The sequence below is a fragment of the Onychomys torridus genome, chromosome 12 (assembly GCF_903995425.1).
Source record: "Onychomys torridus chromosome 12, mOncTor1.1, whole genome shotgun sequence".
In the NCBI taxonomy this organism is placed as follows: Eukaryota; Metazoa; Chordata; class Mammalia; order Rodentia; family Cricetidae; genus Onychomys; species Onychomys torridus.
The window spans coordinates 25,485,902-25,509,927 of record NC_050454.1 but is presented as its reverse complement, the minus strand read 5'-3'; the positions used below and the strand labels follow the sequence as shown (position 1 = coordinate 25,509,927).

Genomic DNA, 24,026 nt, shown 5'->3' with positions numbered 1-24,026 from the left:
CCAGTCCTCAACACCTTTAAAAAATGCTAATGTCTAAGGTCAAAGAATTGCACAGTAATATTGTCATTGCATTTTCTGAGCTATTATGACCCTGTCAAAATGTCCTTGGTGTATGTGGGGATACAGAAATGGGGAAAGGGAGAATTAGAAAGAAGAGAGAAAGTGTTTCTATAATCATTTTACTTTCTAGATGCTTAGTCTCACAGTAATTTTGGCATCTGAACTAACAGCCAACAGTTTCTAAATGGGAGAATACTAATGTGGGATACTGGGTAGGATGATTTGGAGATCTCAAAGTGGCACACCTCCTGCTTTGCACATTGCTATGCAAAGCTTTAAGGAAAACTGAGACCCAGGATAGAGGTTTGTGCCCTGGCTTGAGGTCATACAGGAAAGGTGGAGGATCCCTATGTGTTGACTGGTGTGGAACCAGACACCAGAATGGATCAAGCTGAAGGGAGAAGTATCTAGAGGGTCACTTCAGCTCAGGGCTTTCCTTAAAAGGCTTTCCTGGAGAGTGCTTTCTGGAATGCTCTGCAGTCTCCCTTCTGACGCACTTCTTGAGCATCAGCTTATTCCTCTTTGGTGTAGCTTTCAAGGGGTCAGTGTGTCTCGGCACCACATGGATTTCTTAGATTTGTGGGCCACCGGGCTGCATGTGTGTCTGATTCAATCTGAACAGACTGGCTGTGAATGGGGTGATAAGAATAGCGAGACACATACCAGTAGACCAAACTTCCTGTGCACAAGCCTTTGAATACTGCATTTCACTGTCTGAAATAGCATCCATCTTAGGGATGGGATCATTTATTCCCTCTGAAATGAAGCAACAGCTCAGGCAGCGAAGGCAACTATTTTGGGAAGGAGATGTGGGAGGAATGTTGCTGTGTCTCCTAGTCTAGGCAAGAGTACCTCTCCTTCATTTGAAGATTATACTATTTCCTGGGGCCCTAAAAAAATGCAAAACAGTAATGTCAAATAATCCCAAGTGGTAAGGCATCCTGTGTGGTCTATGAAGACAGAGACTGAGTCTGGATGCTTCAGCTTAAACCCAGATTGCAGAAAGGGGGATTTTCTTTGGAGATTCAGTCCCTGGTACAGATGTTGCAGAGGAAGGGGAAGGTATAACTAACCTATGTCCCTTTCTTCTTACCTACACCCTCACAGAGTGTTTTGTATGTGTTCTTGTGTAGACTTTTCTTTATTGTTGGAGGAGTTTAAACTAAGTCAATAAATGCTGTGTCCCCTACCGCCTCGCCGTAGAGCTGAGGTGGGTAGGGCTTGGCAGCTGGTGGCAGCTGCAGAGATAAATAAGGGCCAGGGATCCTGGATGAAAGGAGCCAGGCTTGTCCAGCTATGAGTGGCTGCCTGAGAAGAGGCCATGAGGACAGAGCTGCAGCTGGAGGCCAGAAGTTCAAGCAGTGACAGGGAGGTGGGCGTTTACAGGGACCGGTTCAATGGACTTTTTGATGGAGTGATTCTTCTTTTCAAGGGAGGGGGACACTTCAAAGGGCTCACAGATGTCAGATACACTTTAAATGAGTTCTTGTTTTCGTCAGCTCACTGAATGGAAACCAGGGAAGCACTGTGCTGTGTTACTTCTCTGTTTGTTACTACTGCGGCTAAGAACTAAGAACTAACTCTGACTTTGCCTTCACAAATTAGCTGCAACTGGAATGAAAATAAGCAGCAGAGTGTGCCGAATACGTTCCTGTTTTATTACTGATTGCCAGTTTGTGGAGTGTTTTTTTTCTGTGGGGGGCTTGTGAAGTCTCTTTCCAATGTGGTAGACTTTAATCACAACAGATGGTCTTTGGGTTGGGTTCTTGTTTTCATCATGGCTATAGATTTATGTGAGGCTCCCCACCCCAGGCAAGGCTGTCTAGGCTTATGAGAACCACTTGGTAAATTATTTCCTGCTGTTCATAACTAGGTTATTAATTTGCTTAAATTATAAGTGTCTGTGTTTTTATAGGGAGTCTTCTGAAGGACCAGTTAGTGAGTGGTATTATTTGAGACCTTGATGGCCTGTGGCCTTTTTTTTTTTTTTTTAAGTAAATTATCATTTTATTTTCCAGCTACATGGATCACATGATCAATTTTAGATTTTTAAGCTATATGATGCCATTCTATCTGGAATTGATATGAAATGTTCTTTATTTTATTGCAATAATTATATATTTTAATTCTATATTATTTATTAGTGTGTGTGTGTGTGTGTGTATGTATGTGTGTGTGTGTGTGTGTGTGTGTGTGTTTAGGAGTACACAAGTATGCACACACGCCACAGCACACATGGAGGTCAAAGGACAACTTGCAGGAGTCAGCTTTCTCTTTTTATTATGGAAGTCGGGATTGAACTCAGGTCACCCGACTTGTCAGTTCATGCCTTTTCTGATGGAGCCATCTATCTAGCCCCATCCATACATTTTTATTCATATGAAGAACTAAAGAAGACCATTACATGGTGACCAGTCATGTTAAAAGGTTTGAAACTTTTGATGTAAGGAAAAAAACGAAGTCACAGACAAAGCCTGTGTATTGAAAGATGCTTTAAATGTCATTTTTCCCTTGGTGCGTCTAACAGTAAAAGAATGTGTCTCTGTGAAGTTAGAGTGTTCATTTTAAGCACAAGTGTTAAGTCCATGATGTTGGAAGAGCTAGTTGTTGTTAAAGATGAGTTAGGAGAAGGAGGGAAATAAGACTGCATTCAATGTGTTGGAGACTTGATAAATCAAGGGGATGCTTATTGGACTCTGATGTGTGCTATAGTTAGCCCAGGTATATACAAGTGAAGGGCAGGCAGCTAGCACCGACTTTAGGGGAGAAACCAGAAATCACAAACAGTTTCATCTAGGTCCTTAAGTGCATCCATAGAAGGTGTTGGAAGCCAGGTATGGATCCTCCAGAATAGTCTTAGCCTTCAGGAGAGGAGGATTATAAATTTAAGGATATCCTATCTCAAAAAGGAAGGAAGGAAGGAAGGAAGGAAGGAAGGAAGGAAGGAAGGAAGGAAGGAAGGAAGGAAGGAGGGCCGGAAGGAGGACAAGCAGGAGGAAGGTCGCCTGTGGATCAGTATGTGAACGAGCCCTCCAGTTCCACGGTCAGTCTGGAATTGTCTCCGTTCTGTCTCCCTCAGTGACCTTGCTTCCTTCCGTGCTGTAGGAGCGGCAGCGGCTGGAGACCATCCTCAGTCTCTGTGCTGAGTACACGAAGCCCGAAGGTCGACGCCTGTCCGCTGGCACCACGGTGGCTGATGTACAGAAAATCAACAAGGAGCTTGAGAAGCTGCAGCTGTCAGATGAGGAGTCTGTGTTTGAGGAGGCTCTGGTGTGCCCCGACGCCAGATACAGGTGCCATCGGAAAGGTTCTCTTCAGGATGTTGACGTTGCCGGCTTCGGGAGCCTCGGTCACAGTGCCAACTTCCTGGCCCCCAGGGGCAGCAGGAATGATGAACTGCTTGGTGACCTCACCAGGACACCTCCACCATCCTCATCTGGATTTCTGAAACCGTCCAATGAGTCCTCCTACCTCAGTATCCTACCGAAGGTAATGTTGGATGGAAAGACGGGGGGCTAGGGTCATACACACGCTTTCACAGGAAAATGAGAGGTTCATCACGGGCATTTTCTTGACACTGGAGCACAGCTTCCATGGAAGAGGTACTTAGATGGTAAGGTGCACCAAATTAGGGAGACCTCTGTAAAGCAGTGGTTCTCAACCTGTGGGTTATGACCCCTTTTGGGATCAAACAACCCTTTCACAGGGGTTCCCTAAGATCCTCAGAAAACACAGATATTTACATTATGATTCATAACAGTAGCGAAATTATATTTATGAAGTAGCAATGAAATAATTGTATGGCTGAGGGTCACCACAACATGAGGAACTGTATTGAAGGGTCGCAGCATTAGGGAGGTTGAGAACCATTGCCGTAAAGTAACATTTGCACTGTGAAGATGTAGCCACCCTGGGGTAGTACCAAAGAAGTCTCTCCTCTTCCTGCTCCTCTCAGCTGTATACTTAAGCAGTGAAGTCAAGCTATGTGTCCTGCTTATATTGTCTTGTTATATTGCCTAGGCATTGATTCATACACACGCCCACTATTCTTCATGGCCTCCCACCATAAAGGGACATTTGTGTATACTGCACTCTCCTATTTTGTTTTTCAAAATTATTCATTGGATTTGTAAGGTTTTATCAAGTGTGTATTAGTTGGGCGAATTTCATTATGAAACTTCCATGCATGCCTGTGATGTAATTGGGTCGTATTCATCTCCTTTGTGACCCCCCCTTTTTCTATCCCTCCCATTTTCTCACCCTACTTTCTGAATATTACCCATTTAACTTCTACCTGCCTGCTCCTCCCATCTCATATATGGAAGAAAACATGTGAGACTGAGTTATTTCACTTAACAAGGTGGTCTCCAGTTTCAACCATTGTCCTATGGTGGCTTTCTTTCTTTCTTTCTTTCTTTCTTCCTTCCTTCCTTCCTTCCTTCCTTCCTTCTTTCCTTCCTTTCTCCCTTCCTTCCTTCCTTCCTTATTTATTTATTTATTTATTTATTTATTTATTTATTTATTTATTTATTTATTGTGGTGAGATGATGCTATATTGGCATGTGTGTGTGTGCGCACGTGCACATATATGTATATGTATACATAAAATCTTCTCTATACTTTCATCTGTTGATCAGCGTTGAGTCTGATTCATAAGCTATCTATTAACAGTGAGACAATACACACGAATGTGAAGCTATCTCTGTGGAATGCTGACGTGAAATCCCTAAGGTATATACTCAGGAGTGGTATTGCTGGATCGTATGGCACTTCTAACTTTAATATTTTGAAGAATCTCCATACTGATTTCTGTAGTGGTTGTACTACATTACATTTCCACTCAGTGTGTTAGGGTCTCTTCTCCCCGACCCACCACACATCCTCACCAGCACTTGTTTCCTTGATGCTAGATGTTCTGACAGGGGTGAGATAGAATATCAAAGTACTTTTAAAACTTTGCCTTTCCCTGATATATTATTATTATTATTTGGATTAGGATTAGTGGAAGTGCCATGCATGTCATTCCAAATTTGAGATAATAAAACTTGAATGTAATCATTTTCTATACTACATATTTTTATATACCTGTGACTGTGGGATCACATACCAGAAGTGGAATGGCTAAGTCCTGAATTCTGGGGCCACAGGTATGAGTCACTATTCCTGGCTTGTCCATTATTCATTTCGTATAAGAACGTACTCAAGCTATATTCCTTTAAGAATATAATTGCTATAGGCAATCGGGGGAAAAGCTGGGAGTGGGCGAGGTGGTCTTCCCCAGGGAAGAACACATGTCCAGTATCAAATGGTCAGCCTTGAAAACACACATACAAGTAACATTATATTGACTCAAGAGATTATATTTAAGGGTATAGATGTGGATAGATATGTGTATGTAATAACAGTGAGTGAGAAAAGAGGCCCTGAATTCTAAGGAGAGCGGGGAATGGCATATGGGAGGGGTTGAAGGAGGAAAAGGAAGAGGAGAAGAGATGCTATAATTATATTATAACCTCCAAAGAATCTAAAAAAAGATTATCCTTCGGCTGCACACTTTATTCCCCATGTTCTTGTTAAGGTGTGTACTGTCATAATTTTTCAATTTGCCAAACTGATAAGTGTTTTAAATTTCTTTTTAGTTATGCCTAAAATAGGCACATTTTCATATTTTAAAATACTTTTCATTTTTACCTCTTCCTTTAAAACTTCTTTGTACAAGCTTTACTTAACTATAAAGAATGCCTATTGGTAGCATTAGTCTTTTGTTCTTTATTTATGACCCATTTTAGAAATGAAAGGGCTTAATATTTACGGGTAGTCATAATTACTACCCAGCCTTCTGTTTGTATACTGGTTTACAAATATTTTCCAAATGGGGTTTTAAAAATGAAATTCAATGACATTTTTTTAGTGTTATTTTTCCCCACAAAGGTTAAGAATTTTTGCATTCTAGGAAAGTTTCTAAAAAATTTTCTACCATCTTTTCTACAAAGAGAATACTTAGAATACATTTCATTTGGCTAAATTAAAATACCAAAATAAGAGGAGAAAAATACTATCACAAGTATGAAGTGGGTTTATTTCTTTAAAAATAAATATGATTTACTAATTAAAGTAAGCCTTAATATAATGCCATCTTGACATTTTTGATCCTCATGGCCACAGAATAATAACAACAAAAGATTCTTTACTTTGGGGATTTTGTTTGTTTCTTTGTTAGAAGGATACATAACTTATTTTTTAAAATTATTTTATATGTATAAACATTTTGCCAGTAGGTCTAGCTATGCACCCCCTACATGGCTGGCACCTGTGGAGATCAGAAGAAGGCTCTGGTTCCCTGGGACTGGAGTTAAAGATGGCTGTGAGCAACCATGTGGGTGCTGGGAATTGAACCTGGGTCCTTTACAAGTGCAAGAAGTACGTTTAACCCTTAAGCCATCTCTCCAGCCCAAATATTGATTCTTTAAGAAAAACATCAGGGATATAATTCAGTAGTACAAGGCATGAACAAACCCTGGGTTTAGTGCCCAGCACTACCCCCCCCCCCAAAAAAAAGAAGACCAAACACACAAACAAAAAACCAACCCTGAACAGAAATGCAAATATTAACAGTAGCACTATTGACTTTAAAAAGGGACATTAGAATTTAACATCATGGTACTTAGTCCTAACACTAGTTTTCACATGAAGTTTTCAAGGAAGCTTGTATGTGTGTTTTTTGTCTCTGTAGTTTAACTATATAACAGTGCTTTCATACTGATTGTTCTAGGTCAGAAGTTCTTATATTGGGCTGGAAATAGATAACTCAGCAGTTAAGAATACTGACTGCTCTTCCAGAGGACCTGGGTTCAATTCCCAGCACCCACAAGATAGTTCACAACTGTCTGTAACTCCAGTTCTAGGGGACCCAATACCCATGGCAAACACCAATGCACATAAAATAAAGATAAAATTTAAAAAAAAAGAAGTTCTTATGTATATTGAACACCCCCTGTTACATGTAGGACTGTGGCTTATTAAATATGTGGTGTGCATCAATCACTTCTTCCTTCTCATTCCATATTTATCTTAGATAACTTCTCAGAGGAGAGAAATCTCAATAGCACATCTGGCTTTCCTGCTGGCATGTTGAAACTTAGCAATTAGGATGGAAAGATGGAGGGATGATCGAGGAATGAAAAGTTACCATGTTGTGACTGAAGAGATGGCTCGGTGGTTAAGCACTAGCTGTGCTCCCAGATGACCTGGGTACAATTCCCTGCATCCATAGCAGGGGACAGTGGTCTGTTGATCCAGTACTGGGGAATCAGATGTTCCCTTCTGGCTTCCATGAGCACTATATGCACGTGGTACAAAGACATACATGCAAGCAAAACACCTATATACATAAAATGAAAATAGATTTTTTTGAAAAGTTATTGGATGCTCAGGAAATGTAAGTGACCCTCTTTGAAACTTTGGACAATTACCATCAGCCACTTCCTTACAGATTTGTGGCTTTCCATCACTTTTATTTTCTATTTATTCTCCTTTATAGAGAGTGGCTTGATTTTGTTTAATGGGTTGAGCTCTGTACTCTCTCTAAAGGCTTCTGGAAGAAGCTGACAAAAAGCTTGTCTAAACATGCAGATCCTGGCAGAGGTTTTAATTTGCTCAAATAAGGCCTTGTGGAATTGGAAGCCCTGGAGATTAGCACAGGGTCCATTGAGTCAGACTGTATTGGTAGATACAGGAAACATCAAACTCGTCTCAGATGGCCACCAAGCACATTGGGGTGCAAACGAGAGGGTGATGGGTTCCACAGGATAGGGTTTTCACCTCCTTTTCAAATATAGGCATGTGATAACTCAAGAACAGAAACAGAGCCGGGCGGTGGTGGCGCACAACTGTAATCCCAGCACTCAGGAGGCAGAGGCAGGTGGATCTCTGTGAGTTCGAGGCCAGCCTGGTCTACAGAGCTAGTACAGGACAGGTCTCAAAGCTACAGAGAAACCCTGTCTTGGGAAAAAAAAAAAACAGAAACAGAAAACTTAGACAAACCTTCTGGTCCTCTGTTTGGGGTGTTGTCTTCCTAATACTGTTTCTGGATTATTTGCTTACTGAAGTATAATGCTTGTTATTAGTTAAATTGGTAAGTGGGAAAGTAGAGAAGAGAGGAATGTTTTAAAAAAAAAAAACAACACTCAAAACCTATCATAAAAAAAAAAAGATTTTTATAACATTTAGGAAACCTGAAATTTACCAGTCAGGAGCTTAGTTTACGGAACACTGAAAGCTGTCCATGTCCTTGGAAATACAGTTTGAATGGTCTTTGTGATGCTATCTATGCCCACCTGAGGCAGCTGACTCATAGACAGCTCCCGACCTGTTTTTAAGTCATTGTTCCATCAACAGTGAAAAGCCGAGCACCTCAGCAAGCTGTGGAGGTCTACAAAAAGTGGCGGGCGTAGAAATCGTCTTGTACCTACCCTCTCTTCTTTTTCTCTCTGTGGACCACGTTACCTCAAAGATGACGTATTTGCTGATGCGCATACGGTGCGGTGTGGCTACTGGAAGAGTGGCACATTACTGTAAGAATACATCCCACCATTGAAATAGAGGGTAATGTGTTTACGATTTCACTTTTTGGTCACCGCCTAATCAAAGGTGTCCATCTCCTCTCACAGGTTCGGTTCTCCACCGATCTTCTTGATTCTGTTAGCTAATGAGATTACAATAAAACTGTCTTTCCATTCTGTCACCAAGCATTCCGTTTGTTGGCTGGAGAAGTGTCTCACTGCTCAAGGGTATTTCCTGCTCCTGCAGAGGATCTGGGTTTGATTCCCAGTACCCACCTCAAATAGCTCACAAGTGCTATAACTCCAGTTGTACGGGATCTGATGCCCTCTGCTGGTCTCCTTGGGCACAGACAGGCATGCAGGCAAAATATACAAATAAAGAATCTTCAAGAACAAACCAAAGCATACATTTTAAAATGCCCCGTGAGTCTATCCCAACAACTTCCAACATAACCCTTGTGTACCTTTATTACAGTAAATGCTCTCTTGTCTGTTAAATATGCCCGTTGTGATAAAGTTTCTAAAAACCTTGGGTCATGTAAATACTTAGTGTTTCTGTTGTTCATTAGCTTCACTCCCAACTTAGTGTACAGTCTGCAGACTGTCCACTTGTTTTGTCTTCTCTAAATGCTTTGCTTCCACTGGTGACAGATATATTTAAACCCTGTTGGAAGTAGAAACCTGATATGCAATGCGGACCCAATAGGATCCTGGCCTTCCGAGGCTTTCTGAAGGCTTTCCTGCCGCAGTTACTGGGCAGGAAAGTGCCATTCACAGTTAGACACTCCTCCTGATCTAAGCAAGTGCCTGATCACCGAGACAATAAGCCCCACTCTTGTGTTAGAAAGGTCAGCAGTTGTCTTATTAGTTGGTTAGATGCTGGACTTAAGATGATGATAAAATAATGTCAAAGCTTGAAAGGCCTTTGTTTTTACCTACTGAGATACCAATTTTATTTTTTTCAACTTTTTATTGTTTCTTTGTGGATGTCACATCTTGCACTCCATCCCATTCATCTACCCAATCCTTTGTGTCATCTGCCCTCTGCCCTTGCAAGCTCCCCACTAAAAATAAAATAAAATTTAAAAGAAAAAAAAAATCTCATCATGGAAGTTGTAGTGTGTCATAGTGAGATAGTGTCTCTCTTTGTAGTCCTGACTGGCCTAGAACTCACTAGACTAGACCGGTCTTAAACTCACAGAGATCTGCTTGTTTCTGCCTCAGTAGTGCTGAGATTAAAGATGTGAGCCACCATACTGGGCCAAGATTGTGAATTTTTAGTCATCAGTCTCCTGTTGTAACTACTAAATAGGGTAAAGAAATGAATACAAATGAATAATGTAGAATTTGTCATGGTATAAATTTTCTTAAAGTTATAACAGGATTAGAAAACAATTGAAATAAACCCAGTGTGGTGCACTTAGGTGCAGTGATTGTTTGGGTACTCTAATTACTGTGATGTTTGTTTTTTTGGATGGTTGGTTGGTTGGTTTTCTGAGACCTGGTCTGCCTATGTATCCCTTACTGGCCTCACCCTTGCTGTGTAGATCAGGATGGTCATGAATTATGGATAGTTCTTCTGCCATGGCTTCCCGCGTCCTGGGATTGTGAGTATTTGCCACCATGTCCTGTGAATGATCTTTTTAAGTATTAAGGAAGAATCCTCAAGAATTTACTTAACAGGGCTGCTGTTTTCATTCTTAAGTTGTGGAATATCTGGTCACTAACTTACTCATCCAAAAAATCACTTTATTCCGAGAGATGTAAAAATTAAATCATGCTATGTAACAACCCTGGCATCTCTCTTTATATAGTTTTTATCTTCCCCTGATGACACTCAAGATAGCTAATCCAAACTCCTGGGGAGAAGAGGCAATTTTGATGTCGTCTGTTTTCTTTTTAAGCATTGGGCATGTTGGGCTTTGTACACCATCCACAACATTCCTCTCCTCCCCCCCAAATTTACCAATAAATGGGTGAGACTATGAGAATGCACTGTCATTGCATGGTGCTGGGTAGTCTCATCGCTTTCCGTGAAACCTGGGTTATTCCATGAAATGAATGGTGGCCAGGGTCATATTTTCGGTCCCGTTGATGTCTTAACCATGTAAGAAGATGGTCTGTAGGACAAGGTTAGTGAAGAGAGAACTAACAACACACGAGGCATCCCCTAGCAATGTCAAGTATGCTGTTTGACGTTGTGTGGCATAGTCATGTCAAAACTGATGTTCACCTTGTATTAGAAGTGAATAAGAACGTATAAATACTCATTCAGAGGCAACCCTGATAGCAAAACCTAGCAGGGTGGCTACAGATTTAGCAGACTTCTACAGTCATAACTTGTAAGGAAACTAACAACATAGCAACATGCTGAGAGATCCCCCTGCAGGAAGGTGTCCAAGGTCCAGCCTTGTTCCTGGTTCCCTGTTGTGTGTGTTGAACTTTATAACACTTGCAGAAGCCACTTCATCTCTGCCTTCTGCCACGTCCTCATCTGGATAGCCTCGTAGTTCTTTGAGCTGTGAAAGGATGTGAATTTGTGAATGGAAGTTGGTTTGTTGGCTCTCATCTAGGTATGTCATTGAGTAGAGCAGTGCAGTCTCTATAAGAAAATGCATCACGGTTCAATGGAACTGCCCCAGGTACTCTTTAAAATGCTTTTTTCATTGATTTATTGTGTTTGTTTGAGAAAAGGTCTCATGTAGCTCAGGCTGGCCCTCCCAGGCATACCCACGTGAAGGGACACCAACACTCGCCTTGCAGCTGCTTTAGAAGACTAATAGGAAAATTCTAGAACTGAAGTGTGAATAACTCATATCTGTTTTGCTTGACCCTAGACCCCAGAGGATATAGGTGAGGAACAGAGGACTCGGGAGTTGGCTGCAATGGAAGATGCCCGGATGGTGATTCTGAACAACCTTGAGGAGCTTGAACAGAAAGTCAAAGATATAAATGACCAAATGGATGAATCTTCCAGAGAGGTATAAACTAGGAGCTCATTGTCTACTCTCTTCCTTCTCTCCCTCTCCCTCCCTCTCTCTCTCTCTCTCTCTCTCTCTCTCTCTCTCTCTCTCTCTCTCTGCTGTTTTTGTTTTGTTTTGTTGAGACAGGGTTTCTCTGTGTAGCTTTGCGCCTTTCCTGGAACTCACTCTGTAGCCCAGGCTGGCCTCGAACTCACAGAGACCTGCCTGCCTCTGCCTCCCCAGTGCTGGGATTAAAGGTGTATGCCACCACCGCCTGGCTTTTTTTCTCTCCTTTTTCCCCCCATCAGCTTAGATATTTCTGCTCATTGTGGACCAGCCCTGAGAGGTGAATTTATAGAGGTCAACATGAGCAAACATTTGTTCACTGGGAATCATTTGTAGAGTGCCCTGTCGCACATTCTGTGGATAGGTGGGGTGGGGGGAGGGGTTGTCAAGCTTCCACAGCAGGGGCTTTCACCTTCTGAGTCATCTGCCTCCTAGCCCCATACTTCAGGTTTATTCAGTTAACTCTTTGACTTGACTGTGAGCTAAAGAAAAGCATGCCCACTATCCAAATAGGTTCTTGGAAATTTGAAAGGCTGGTTGTAGAAGAAGCCTATACAAAATCTGAGATGAAAAGGCTATGCAGTTTAATTTTGACATTCAGAAAATCAAGTCCCATCTGATGACATAAACATATTAAGCCAGCTTTAATGTACTTTATATCTGGCCAAACTTTTTTTTGATTAGTACGATATGTGCTTTCTGATTGCAGGATCACTTGCTAAATGAATCTCTATTTATGAAGTATTCAAGTTCAACTCCATCTAACCTTTTCTGAGCATTCTTGCTATGTGTTGGTATCATGTTGGTACTGTACTATAAAGGGAGTCATATATGAATTAAGCATAAAGCCAGCTTTCTATAGATTTCCAGACCAGGAGGTAGACTCACTTGTTTAATAGAAGTCGAAGGTAGCAGCCGTTTTAATTTTACCGTCATATGGAGTGGCAGAAAACAGAATTCTGCCAGGGCTGGGAGGTGGAGTCTGTGTGTAAGCACTCCCAGATGGTGCCAATAGTCCTGAGAGTACTGTGAGGGACTCCTCACCTGTCGTGTCCTGTACCCCCCCCCCCCGAATCCTCCAGGAATGTGGGCCTCTCTTATGGGGCTGGGATAATATTCACCCCTCAGACTCCAGGGACATACAAGAGCTGACCAGACTCAAGGTAGTTAATTCTTGAGCTAAAGCCTGGGCAAAATAGCCTTGAAGGGAAGTTGTTGTAGAAAAGTGAAGTGGTCAGGTAACTAGCTTTTTAAGCCAATACATAGTGGGCTCCCCTTACCCTTACCCCTTGGCTTTCTTAGACAGGCATCCCAGGTTTCATGCCTGAACCCCACAATCTGGCTGGTCAGTAACACTTGATGAGAATCTTGTTAAGCCTGCACCTCAGCGGTGGGCTGTCATTCTTGAAGGTGAGATGTTTCTGAGCTTTCTGTTATGTCCTTAGTTGGATATGGAATGCGCTCTTTTGGATGGAGAGCAGAAATCCGAGACGGCTGAGCTCATGAAGGAGAAGGAGATTCTGGATCATCTAAACCGGAAAATCACAGAACTAGAAAAGAACATCGTAGGCGAAAAGACCAAGGTAAAAGGACTGCATTAGAATGTGCTTTTTATGGGAAAGGCGGGTGTCCCAACTCCTGGAATTGAAATGTTAAGTGGAATCACGTGATTCGGGCTGAATAATATGGCCTTAGAAAAAGAAGTTCTAAGGTCCTCTGTTGTCACAAGCGACGTCCTGCCGGGTAACAGGCTGTAGATGCTGAGAAACCTTCATGTCTCATGGCAGCCTGGCCGGCTTCATGAGTAAGTTCCTTAGTTCCTTTTCTCCGTCAGCCTTTCTCCTTTTCTGACTCTACTGTTTTCCCGTTTGTTTGTTTGAATTTTTTTTTTTAATTCCTTTTAGTGTACTGAGCATGCTTATCACGGGTATCCTTGCAGGTTGGCTTGGGCATAGTCAAACGGAGCTGCCGCATTTCTGTTTACTTTCCTGTTCATTGAGAAGATGAGCAGTCCCCATTCATCTCGAATTCCCGGCCTTGCCATTGTCACCAATGCAAGTGTGCTGCTCCTTGAATAGAGGTGTTGCTGGTTTCAGGGGCGGTCCCCACACACTGCCAAGTGATCTGCAGGCCACAGGTGACACTGAGCTCAGGTCTTGCTTATGTGTTTCAGGCCACAACTTGAATGTTAGCTGACAGCCACTAGAGAAAGCGTGGAAAGTAATTTGCAGAGCTTAGGATGAAAAGTGCTAGTTGGTTAGTGAGGAATTTTCCCCCCTCTTGGAAATAGTATGCATTCCTGTCCCATTATGATTTAGTAACAGCTGGACTAAGCCTAAAATTAAAAATAAAATTCCAAATTGGGTTAGCAAGAAGCAAACAAGATTTAACACAGTCTTTCCTGCCTAGTGTGTTCTCTATTAAGCAAAGAAGAAGAAAAAAAAAAAACATTTCAAATTTGAATAAGTCCTACTGTTTATGTGTGGAAGGAATTTCTACTGCATGTGACTTCCTTTTAAGGCTCCTATTTGGTTGAGACCTGTAAATAAGGGCATTGGATCTCACTGCCAAAGGCTGAACTCGGAATTACTTTGTGAGAAATGGAAGCTGGTGTACACATTCCACTTGATTTTCTGATTTTCTGAATGTCAAAATTAAACTGCATAGCCTTTTCATCTCAGATTTTGTATAGGCTCCTTCTACAACCAGCCTTTCAAATTTCCAAGAACCTATTTGGAAAGTGAGCATGTTTTTCTTTAGCTCACAGTCAAGTCAAAGAGTTAACTGAATAAACCTGAAGTATGGGGCTAAGAGGCAGATGACTCAGAAGGTAAACGCCCTTGCTGTAGAAGCTTGACAACCTGAGTTAGGGTCCTTTGAATCTAAAAGGAAAGCCAGACATGGAGACATGAGTCTGTAATCCCAGCATGTATCTGTAATTCCTCCAGCAAGGTGAGAAGTGGAGAATTCCCTAAGAAGCTCTTGGGCCAGCTAGCCCAGAATATGCAACACAGTGGTAAAACAAAAGAGATCCTGCCTTGAAGTGAAAGAAAATGACTAACAGCCAATGTCCTCTCACTTCTACATGTGTGCCATGGTGTGTGAATGCACCCCCCACACACACACACACTGAAATATAGGCAGTCTCAGTTCATGGCTTATCTTCTCATTCAAAGACTTTGCATTGAGATATCCAGAAACTTTTGTTGGTGGTATCAGATGTCTTGTTTTGGTATAGTTAGTATTTTAATATTCAAAAATACTAATTAACTGGAATTATGCTGTATTGATCATACTGCAGCTTATGCCATGATGGAAATCTCGTGGGGCTTAAGAATAGGGCATTATGTTCCCGGTGAACTCTCTGCCACTCCAACCAGTGTAACTGTTTATCTTTGCATAGCTCGCCTCTAGTACTGTCTCCACATCGAGTGTCTTCCTGTCATTAGCACCAAATTCACAAAAGTGAAGCAAGCTGGGCTAATGCTGGGTCTGACTTCCCAGGGAAAAGCTGTGCTGTGTTCAAGACCCAAGGGAAAGAGAAATCTGCAGCATTGGCAGAAACAAGCCCAGAAGCCAGCTCAGTCCTTCCATCCCTCCTGACAAGCTATTCGAGAAGGAGAGTTCAGGGTCTGGACCAGATCCTGCAGCTGTTAGGGGGTTAGTGGGTCTTGGCAGGTGGAGTTATTGTCTCTCAGCACATGGCGTGAAAATGTCTGTCGGAAACAGGCTTTGGGTAAGGGGCTCCCAAAGAGGACTGGGGAGGGGGGCGGGGATCGGAAACAAAGACTGGGCCAGATGGTGTCACTACATATTCTAACCAGCCAAGCAAAGAGCAACTTACCACTGCTTGGCAGAATTGTCCTATATCATAAAGAAACTTGTTCTAGCATTTTCTGACATGGGAATTTCTGGCCTCTATGTTCGGCTGTCCCATCCTGCCTCTCAAGACTTCAGCATTTCTGCACCAACCTTGCCAGTTTACCATACCTGTACTGTTAGCATACTGCTATTATTATCTTAGAGTATCCTCAGTTAAAATAGATACCTTCTCTCTGCATACTAAACTTCTCAAACAGTTTGACCGGCAGACACTGTGTCTCCTCTTCATTTGCCGATTCAGCATCCTTCCCATTCCAGTTGGCTTGGTCTCTACTGCTCCATCAAATTTCTCCTTTTAAGACTCCTAAGGACTTCAGCACTGCCCAGTACACTCTGTACTTTTCAGACTCTTGTGGTCAGGCTCCTGAGTGGCATTTGATTCAGTGGACAATTTTTCCTTATGGCTTTTTTTTTCCCGGCCTTCTCCCACTTTGCTCTGTAGGTCATCCTCTTCTGGTGTTCTTTCTCTTGTACCATGTTTGTGGGGCGGGGGGTGTGTGTGTGCGCACATGTGAAAGGCTCATGTGGAGGCCAGAGGTCAACAGGTTCCTCCTGGAACCATCAACTGGGTAGAGCTGAACATTCTTAGATTCAGAAAACTGGAGGATGTGTGTGGAGGAGAGAAAGCAGAGGTGGCCCACAAGGAGTAGGAGCTCAAGAGTTCCATTGTGGATATGTTGTTCTTGGGTGTTGTTCTTCAGGGACCATCTGCCATCTCCTTTAAAAATTGTCCTTGTTTGTGTATGCTCTATGGCGTGTGTGTGGAGGTCAGAGAACAACTTACAGGAGCTTGTCTTCCACCATGTGGCTCATGGGATCAAAGTCAGGTCATCTGACTTAACACCTAGTGCTCTTGCCTGCAGAGTCATCAACCTGGTTCCCACCTTGCTTTTTTGAGGCAGGGTCTCTCACTAGCCTGTAAGTCAACAATTAAGCTAAGCAGGCTGGCCAATGAGTCCCAAAGATCACTTGTCCCTGCCTTCCCAGTGTGCCACCTGACATGGATACTTTTTAATGTGGGTTTAGGGGATTCTTCTGTTTTCATGGCAAGCACTATATTGACTGAGATATTTCCTCAGCTCCCTTCTCTTACTCTGATCTCTCCAGCATTCATCTATGACCTGAACTCAGTTCTTTTATCCTGGTATTTCTATCTTTTTTTTTTTTTTTTTAAGATTTATTTATTTATTATGTATACAGTGTTCTGTCTGCACATATCCCTGAAGGCCATTAGAGGGCACCAGATCTCATTGCAGATGGTTGTGAGCCACCATGTGGTTGCTGGGAATTGAACTGAGGACCTTTGGAAGAACAAGCAGTGCTCTTAACCTCTGAGTCATCTCTCCAGCCCTAAAATGGTATTTTGTATAAAGCCATGGCTTCTAACAACCTGGTATGATGGTGAATCACATGCACAACATCTAGCCAACAACTCTGGTCTGAACTTGCATAGCCCACCTGACATCTCCCCACAGCTATTTCATAGCTGTTTTCAACTGAACATGTCCTCAATGGAACTCTTGATCTCCTACTCCTTGTGGGCCACCTCTGCTTTCTCTCCCCCCGACACATCCTCCAGTTTTCTGAATCTAAGAATGTTCAGCTCTACCCAGTTGATTGTTCCAGCAGGAACCTGGATGCTGATTTTAACACACCCTTCACCATAACATAATCCATGACCACAGCGTTTTTTAATTACAAGAGTCTCTACGTCTCCCCTGACAGCATTCTCTTTGAATTTATCAAAATCCCTTCTTTTCACTTTTGGGCTTTTGCCTCTTCAGTCCATTCCCATCACATCTCAGTCCATTCCCATCACATCTTCAGTCCATTCCATTCTTTAGTCCATTCCCATCACATCTCAGTCCATTCCCTTTACATCTTCAGTCCATTCCCATCACATCTTCAGTCCATTCCATTCTTCAGTCCATTCCATTCTTCAGTCCATTCCATTCTTCAGTCCATTCCCATCACATGTCAGTCCATTCCCTTTACATCTTCAGTCCATTCCTTTCATATTAGCCATGCTAATTCTTTTTTTAAGAAACAGAAATTAGATCCTAGAACTCTTTTAAATCTAATTCAAATTGCACTGAGATACAGTGTGGCGAAAGTTATACACTCCTAAATTTTCCTGCCATCTGTCACCGTCCTCGCCATACTCAACTCCACTATCACGGTGGCTTTCTCACTGTTAGTGCTGAGATCTCCTCGGCCTCACCTCCTCCCCACTCAGGCCATTCTCGGTGGCTGCTTCCCCACCTGCACCTCCCTTGTCATAGGCCACACCTTGTTTCTGTCTCCAGAGGCACAGCTTTACTATTAGTTTTCCAGAAAGGGTGCCCAGTGTTTTCTAGTCCAGAGCTTGTCCCTCTATTGTTCTTTCCATCCTTTTGGCATCGTATTTTATTATTTGCATTTTGGGGAATTATTAGATATGCATTTCCCTCTCTAGCCAATGAGACAAGGCAAGCACTGTTACCACTGTTTATCCAGCTTGTAGTAGCTCCCAAACCCCTGCCCAGTGTGCTTGGGGAATATTGTCCTTGGACTCCCCTGCTAACAGCCGGTGCAGGCTGGGCATGACAAAAGGAAAGTGAGCCAAACACCTGCCAAAGAGCTGTGTGCAGCCAAGTGTCAGGACAGCTGGGGTGGGCTACCCGAGTGCACATGCCAGAGGCCCGTAATCACACTGCCAGGCAAGCCAGGGTGTAAGACAGCAGGAGGAAATGGCCTTTGCCCTTTGGGATTATGTTTCCCATTCCACACACCTGTTACTTTGCTCAGATACAGAGCGGGGGATGAGGAAAGTAAAACCTGAAGCTATCCCCAGTGGGCAAGCTCTGATTCAGATGCGCCCAGCACATCCTGTAATCCTGCTCTGCTTTTGCTCTTGCTTTTTTTTTTTTTGAGATTTTTATTTTTATTTCATGGGTATGCGTGTTCTGCCTGAATGTCTGTCTTTGCACCGTGCGTGCAGTCTCCAAGGCGTCCAGAAGAGGGCATCAGATCCCCCTGGAACTGGAGTTTTATAGAGATGGTATTGAGCCATTGTGTAGGCACTAGGTATTGAACCCTGGTCCTCTGGAACAGAAGCCAGTGCTCCTAACTGCAGAGTCATCTGTCCAGCCACCTGCCCTAGTTTCTCGTGGATGAGGAAGGCCTAGAAGCACAGGAAAAGTGCTTAATATCATAACAGAATTCAGATCATGATATGAAATTACTGGCAGTTGTTTCCTTGGCACTTGAGACTGGTCTTTCATTTTATTTAGTTTACCTGGTTGGGGGACTATTATTTTATTTTACTTACTTAAAATTGTACATGATAATCATATGTTACCACATAAAATGTAAGCAATTGTACATACATGATAAAATATGGATAAGACATATATATATATATATATGTTTGTTTCCATGTGACTCTTGAGATAAAGGCCCCCTCCTCTGCCTGTTGCTATTCTGGAATAGTAACCATATCATATATATAGCCACTATAAACATGGATAAACCCTGAACAAATATGAGTTCCTGACTTCAACATGAACTCAGAGGGGATGCTGATTTAGTAAGGTAGTAAGCAAAGAGATCATCATCCCCTTTTCCATCACATTAAGCAAAGAAAGGAGAGGGGGCTGTTTACCTTGATGACAAGGTAGGAAGGCTACACACCGCGTACACCCAGGCTCCCGTACACCCAGTCTCCCATACACCCTGGCTCCTATATACCCAGGCTCCTATACACTCAGGCTGCTGTACACCCAGGCTCCTATACACCCAGGTTCCTATACATCCAGGTTCCTACACACCCAGGCTCCCATACACCCAGGTTCCTATACACCTAGATTCCCATACACTCAGGCTCCTGCATACCCAGGCTCCCATACCCCCACACACACTCCTATACACTCAGGCTCCTGTACACCCAGATACCTATACACTCAGGCTCCTGTACACCCAACCTCCTATACACCCAGGTTCCTATACATCCAGGTTCCTATACACCTAGGCTCCCGCACACCCAGGCTCCCATACACCCAGGCTCCTATACACTCAGGCTCCCATACACCCTGGCTGGGTTAGGAGAGGTTGAGAATGCTCCTATTTTCCCTCTATTCCCTCCCTACTTCAAGAGCAAAGCTTGATTTGGGAGGAAGTAAAGACGCACTTCTTTTTTGTATATTTTTCTTCTATCTTTGTTTATTTTTAACTATATTAAAAATAGCTTCTCAACTTCCTCTCTTTTGAGATTATCTTCGCATATAAGAAGTACAATAGTCACTTGGGCTGAAAATCAAACATGATGTTCAAAGGAAAGGCCCACTTCCTTACGTTTGGTAAAGTCTTTCCGTTCATAAAATTCAAGCTACTCTTCCCTTTGGAGATGAATCTTTCATTGCTTCATATATTTGTATCTACATTGTGGGACTGTAGCCATCTGCACACACTGAACTGTGAGCTGAAGCGAAGGTCACTGTCGCCATGACAATACTCCAGGATGAAAACTGAACATCTCTGATGTCCTAGCTTTTTTGCAATAAGCAAATATCACTGCATGTGAAGTGGCTATGTTTTATTTCTCATTGTCCTCTTGCCAAAGTACCTGCTACTTCCTCCCTGTCCTTCCTTCAGAGCCCCAGGGGGGCTCACATTCCCTGCAGGTGTTAATACCAGGAGGGTAGCACATCTGCCAGGTCACAGTTAGGGTTAGGAGGAGCTGGCCTTTCCAGGGCCTCTTTCTTACATTTCAAAGTCAGCTCCCTGGCTAGAGGAAGTGGAATTAGATCATGGGATTTGAGGATTAAACCAACTGGATTCCCAATAGGACTTTTTTTTTTCCTAGTGTTTCTTGATTACAGAAGTCCTCTGTTCAGATTTCCCTGTTTTCATATACAGACTACTCGGTAACTGTGTAAATAAATGGCAAGTAAGTGATTGCAGGTTTGAAACATTGGCTTGTTTGTTGGCTGATCTGTGAGTCCTATCAGGATGCTCACCTCTTAAGCTTACACAGGTTTTTAGTAACTGGAAGGAAAGGGTTGCTCAGGGTGCTTGGGGAAAGCTAGGAAAGGCCTTCCCCCTAACACTGATGCCTTGGGCATCATAGATTTAACACCTTTGCTGCATCCGTTCCAAACCTGAGCCAGAGCTCCATCTATCAATGTGGCCTGAGTACCTACTGTGTGCTGTGGTCTGAGCTAAAGCATCTGAAAATAACAAACGTGGACTTTAATTCTTTAATTTAATACCGAAGAGCCGCCTCTCTCTACCTCCCTTCTCACTGGAGGAGTTTTGGTGTTGCAGACACATGCTACCATATCAGCTCCACATGGGCTCTGGACACTCAAACTTGGGAGTCTCCAACTTGTTATTTCCCCAGACCATAGGAATGATACTTGGTTGATTTTAAATTACTGGCTTTTGTCACTAGAAAAATGAAACTGTAAATGCCTTTGCCTCTCCTGGTCCCAGACATTCTCAATCCGACAACATGGAAGAAAACAGAGAGATTTTTTTCTTTTTTGAACGTTTCTTAGTCTGTCTTATATCTCTCTGTTTGTGACTGAGTCAAGGTTTGGAAATCGGATCTGTAAATTCTTACGGCGCTGTTCCAGTGAGTGAGTAACCAGGGCAGTGGACCAGAGGACTAAAAGCATTTTTGCAATGAAAGGAGAATGAACAACCCTTCTTTTGTCTATCTCCAGTTATCTTTTAATCTTTAGTGAGTGAATGAACAAACTGTCTGCATAAACAAAGACAGCCAGCTGTCTGCATCCTTACATTCCACAGCCACAGGTTCAACTAATCAAGAGTTGGTGGTATTAAAAACAACAAATGTCTGTACAAAACGAAATGCATGTAGATGTTCCTGTCATTGTTCCTTGCCCAATTCTGGATAACAACAGTTTGCATATCATTTCCATTGTGTTAAACATAGTAAGTAATCTAGAGGGGTGTAAGCTATGCGGGAGGAGCGGGGTGGGTTCCATGCAAATGCTACACCATTTTATAAAAGGCTTGAGCATGCCTGGACTTCATTAACCTTGGTAGTCCCAGAAGCAATCTCACGAAGGTAGTGAGGGGCTACTGCACAAGCTAACATGTATACACTGATTTCCACTTCAATGTATCTGTGAATAACTTACCATTTATTTTGTATGAGAAGGAAACTTTAGAAGAGCTGTCTTAAATGTTCAAAACAGGCAGGGCCTAATAATGGACATTGACCCAGCTGAATTTTGCCCATGCACAGCTTGGAAACAAGGCCAACCCAGAACAGAGAATGGTCCCTGTAGGAGCAGCCACCCTCTGAGGTCACAAGATTCTGCTCTGGAATTTATGAGTGTCTCCTTGTAAATGTGGGTTTTTGCTGGAGAACATCCTGTCTTTACATAGCCTTATTTTTCAACAAAGCAAAACTCGTTACATTTTAGTCATTTATTTCTTAAAAATTGACTTAAATCTTTTAACAAACTTTTTAAAAAAACATTATACTTACTTCTACTTTGCTGTTTGGAAAATACTACCTTGTCTATAGTCTTTAAAATAGGGGTATTTATCCTTATAAACGTGGTAAAGGGAGTAACCCTCCATTTTCATAAGTTACCTGTGAAAAGCCAGACTCCCTGAACTCTGGAATACTTTTTTTTTTTTTTTCCTTCCTGTGGAAGGTGATGTGTTAGCTCTAAGTGCCTTTGGTAATTTTCCTTTGAAAACTTCCGGTGCTATCAATAGAACAGAGGCATATTCATTTCTTTCTGGCTCAGAGTTGTCCTGCCCAGGGCTCCCAGGGAGTGATGTCACCTCTGTGGTCAGTGTGAGCCCACCTGCCACTAACCCTCCTTGCATCCTCCCCTCCCTGGCTTCCTTTGCTTTAGCCCCACTGAGCTCTTGCTGTGGGACCAAAGCAGTGGTCCAAGCATTCCTGGTATACACTGTGAAGGTGCAGAAGGCCTTAATGGTGCCGGCTTGCAGAATTCTTCTAACTGCGCCCTTGTATGGAATTGTGAAACGTTTCCAGCATCTCAGACAGAAGGCGCTATGTAAACATGAGGTACTTTTCCTTTTCTTCACAAATTATTTATTTGTGTTTATTATTCACCATTTGAAACACTGAGCGCATGGAGCAATGATTTAGTAGTGTCTTCGGATTTGAGACCTGTGTTGGAGAGCAGCGACGTTCTTTCTGTCTTACCCAGTATCCTAATATCATATCACTCTTTCCTACCAGAATAACTTTATATTGCAGGTCGTGCCCATTTGATATTTAGTTATAAGGCATAGTCTTTTTTTTTTTTTTCCTGTCTAGAACTAGAGTTGTTGCCAAGTCTGATGACGCAGTATTTAGAAATAGAACTCTTTTTGGATACACTTCTTCTGCTGTCTAAATCAGACTGTCTTTGATCCACAGGAAATAAATAGCATTTTCTTAGCCAGAAATCAGCAAGTGTTGTGTATTGCTGTTTATGTTAAGGGACAGATATGCATGCCGAACCTCAGGAGTGAACCTCGCAGGGACTAGTGTGTGTGTTCTTTGTGCACAGCTTGACGGTGCCCTGGATTGCTCCTAGCCAGGCAGTGAGCAAGTGGACCTCTGAAGCTCGGAGGGCTTGTCTTGCAGTTCATTAGTGTGGTAGTAGAATTACCCTAGATTGATAAATGGGGTAGGGTTTTCAAGTGTATGACTTCGTGGTTCAATTATGTTGAGGAAAATAAAAACGGATTCATAAACTACCTTTGAAGATTTAAAATCACCTCAAAAAAAGGGGAGACTCGCCTGAACCTAGATGGATGTTAATGTTACACAGCTTTAGATTTGAACCATAACATCTTTTTCCAGAATCTAGGGCTGGGTGTGGTAGCGCATGCCTTTAATCCCAGCACTCAGAAGGCAGAAGCAGGTGGATCTCTGAGTTTGAGGCCAGTCTTGTCTACAAAGTGAGTTCCAGGATGGCCACGGTTGTTGCACAAAAAAACCCTGTCTCAAAAAAAAAAAAAAGAAAGAAAGAAAGAAAGAAAAAAAGAAAAAACAAACAAACAAGAAGAATCTAGATACGTGTTTGTGCAGGAAATCATGGCCACTTTCATAAAACAAATTTATGTCACAGAACTCTTCACAATCTTCATCTTTTTAAAAGAATCTTTCGTCCAAGAAGAGGGTAAATCATTTAACTTACTGAAGAGGATTAAATCACAGTGGATTTGTTTACACTGAAAGTTACACATGGGAATCTTGCCTAAGCTTCCCTTCAAATAGTGTTTAATTCAAGAGGGGCTCCATGGGGCCCCACCGCTGCTGCACATAGCACTTCCCAGTTATAACGCAGAGTCACTTTGGCATGTGTGACATGGAAGGATTTAATCATTTCTTTCCTCTTTGTTCTGAGGGCTCTTGGAGTCTGTCTCTTCATTATTTCCATGTGTGTGAGTGTGTGTGTGTGTGTGTGTGTGTGTGTGTGTGTGTGTGTGTGTGTGTATGTGTGGGGTGTGTGTG

At 42.5% G+C, this 24,026-nt stretch overlaps 1 protein-coding gene across 6 annotated transcripts in view; it reads left to right on the top strand.

Annotated features, from left to right (window-relative positions):
* The window catches only part of Phldb2 (pleckstrin homology like domain family B member 2), a 102,441-nt gene that overhangs the window by 36,047 nt on the left and 42,368 nt on the right, over positions 1–24,026 (top strand). For all 6 annotated transcript variants that reach the window (XM_036203789.1, XM_036203792.1, XM_036203793.1 and 3 more), the window contains exons 3-5: positions 3,166–3,549; positions 11,459–11,602; positions 13,096–13,233. In XM_036203789.1, coding sequence (XP_036059682.1) covers positions 3,166–3,549; positions 11,459–11,602; positions 13,096–13,233 — 666 coding nt within the window. The remainder of the gene's footprint in view (positions 1–3,165; positions 3,550–11,458; positions 11,603–13,095; positions 13,234–24,026) is intronic.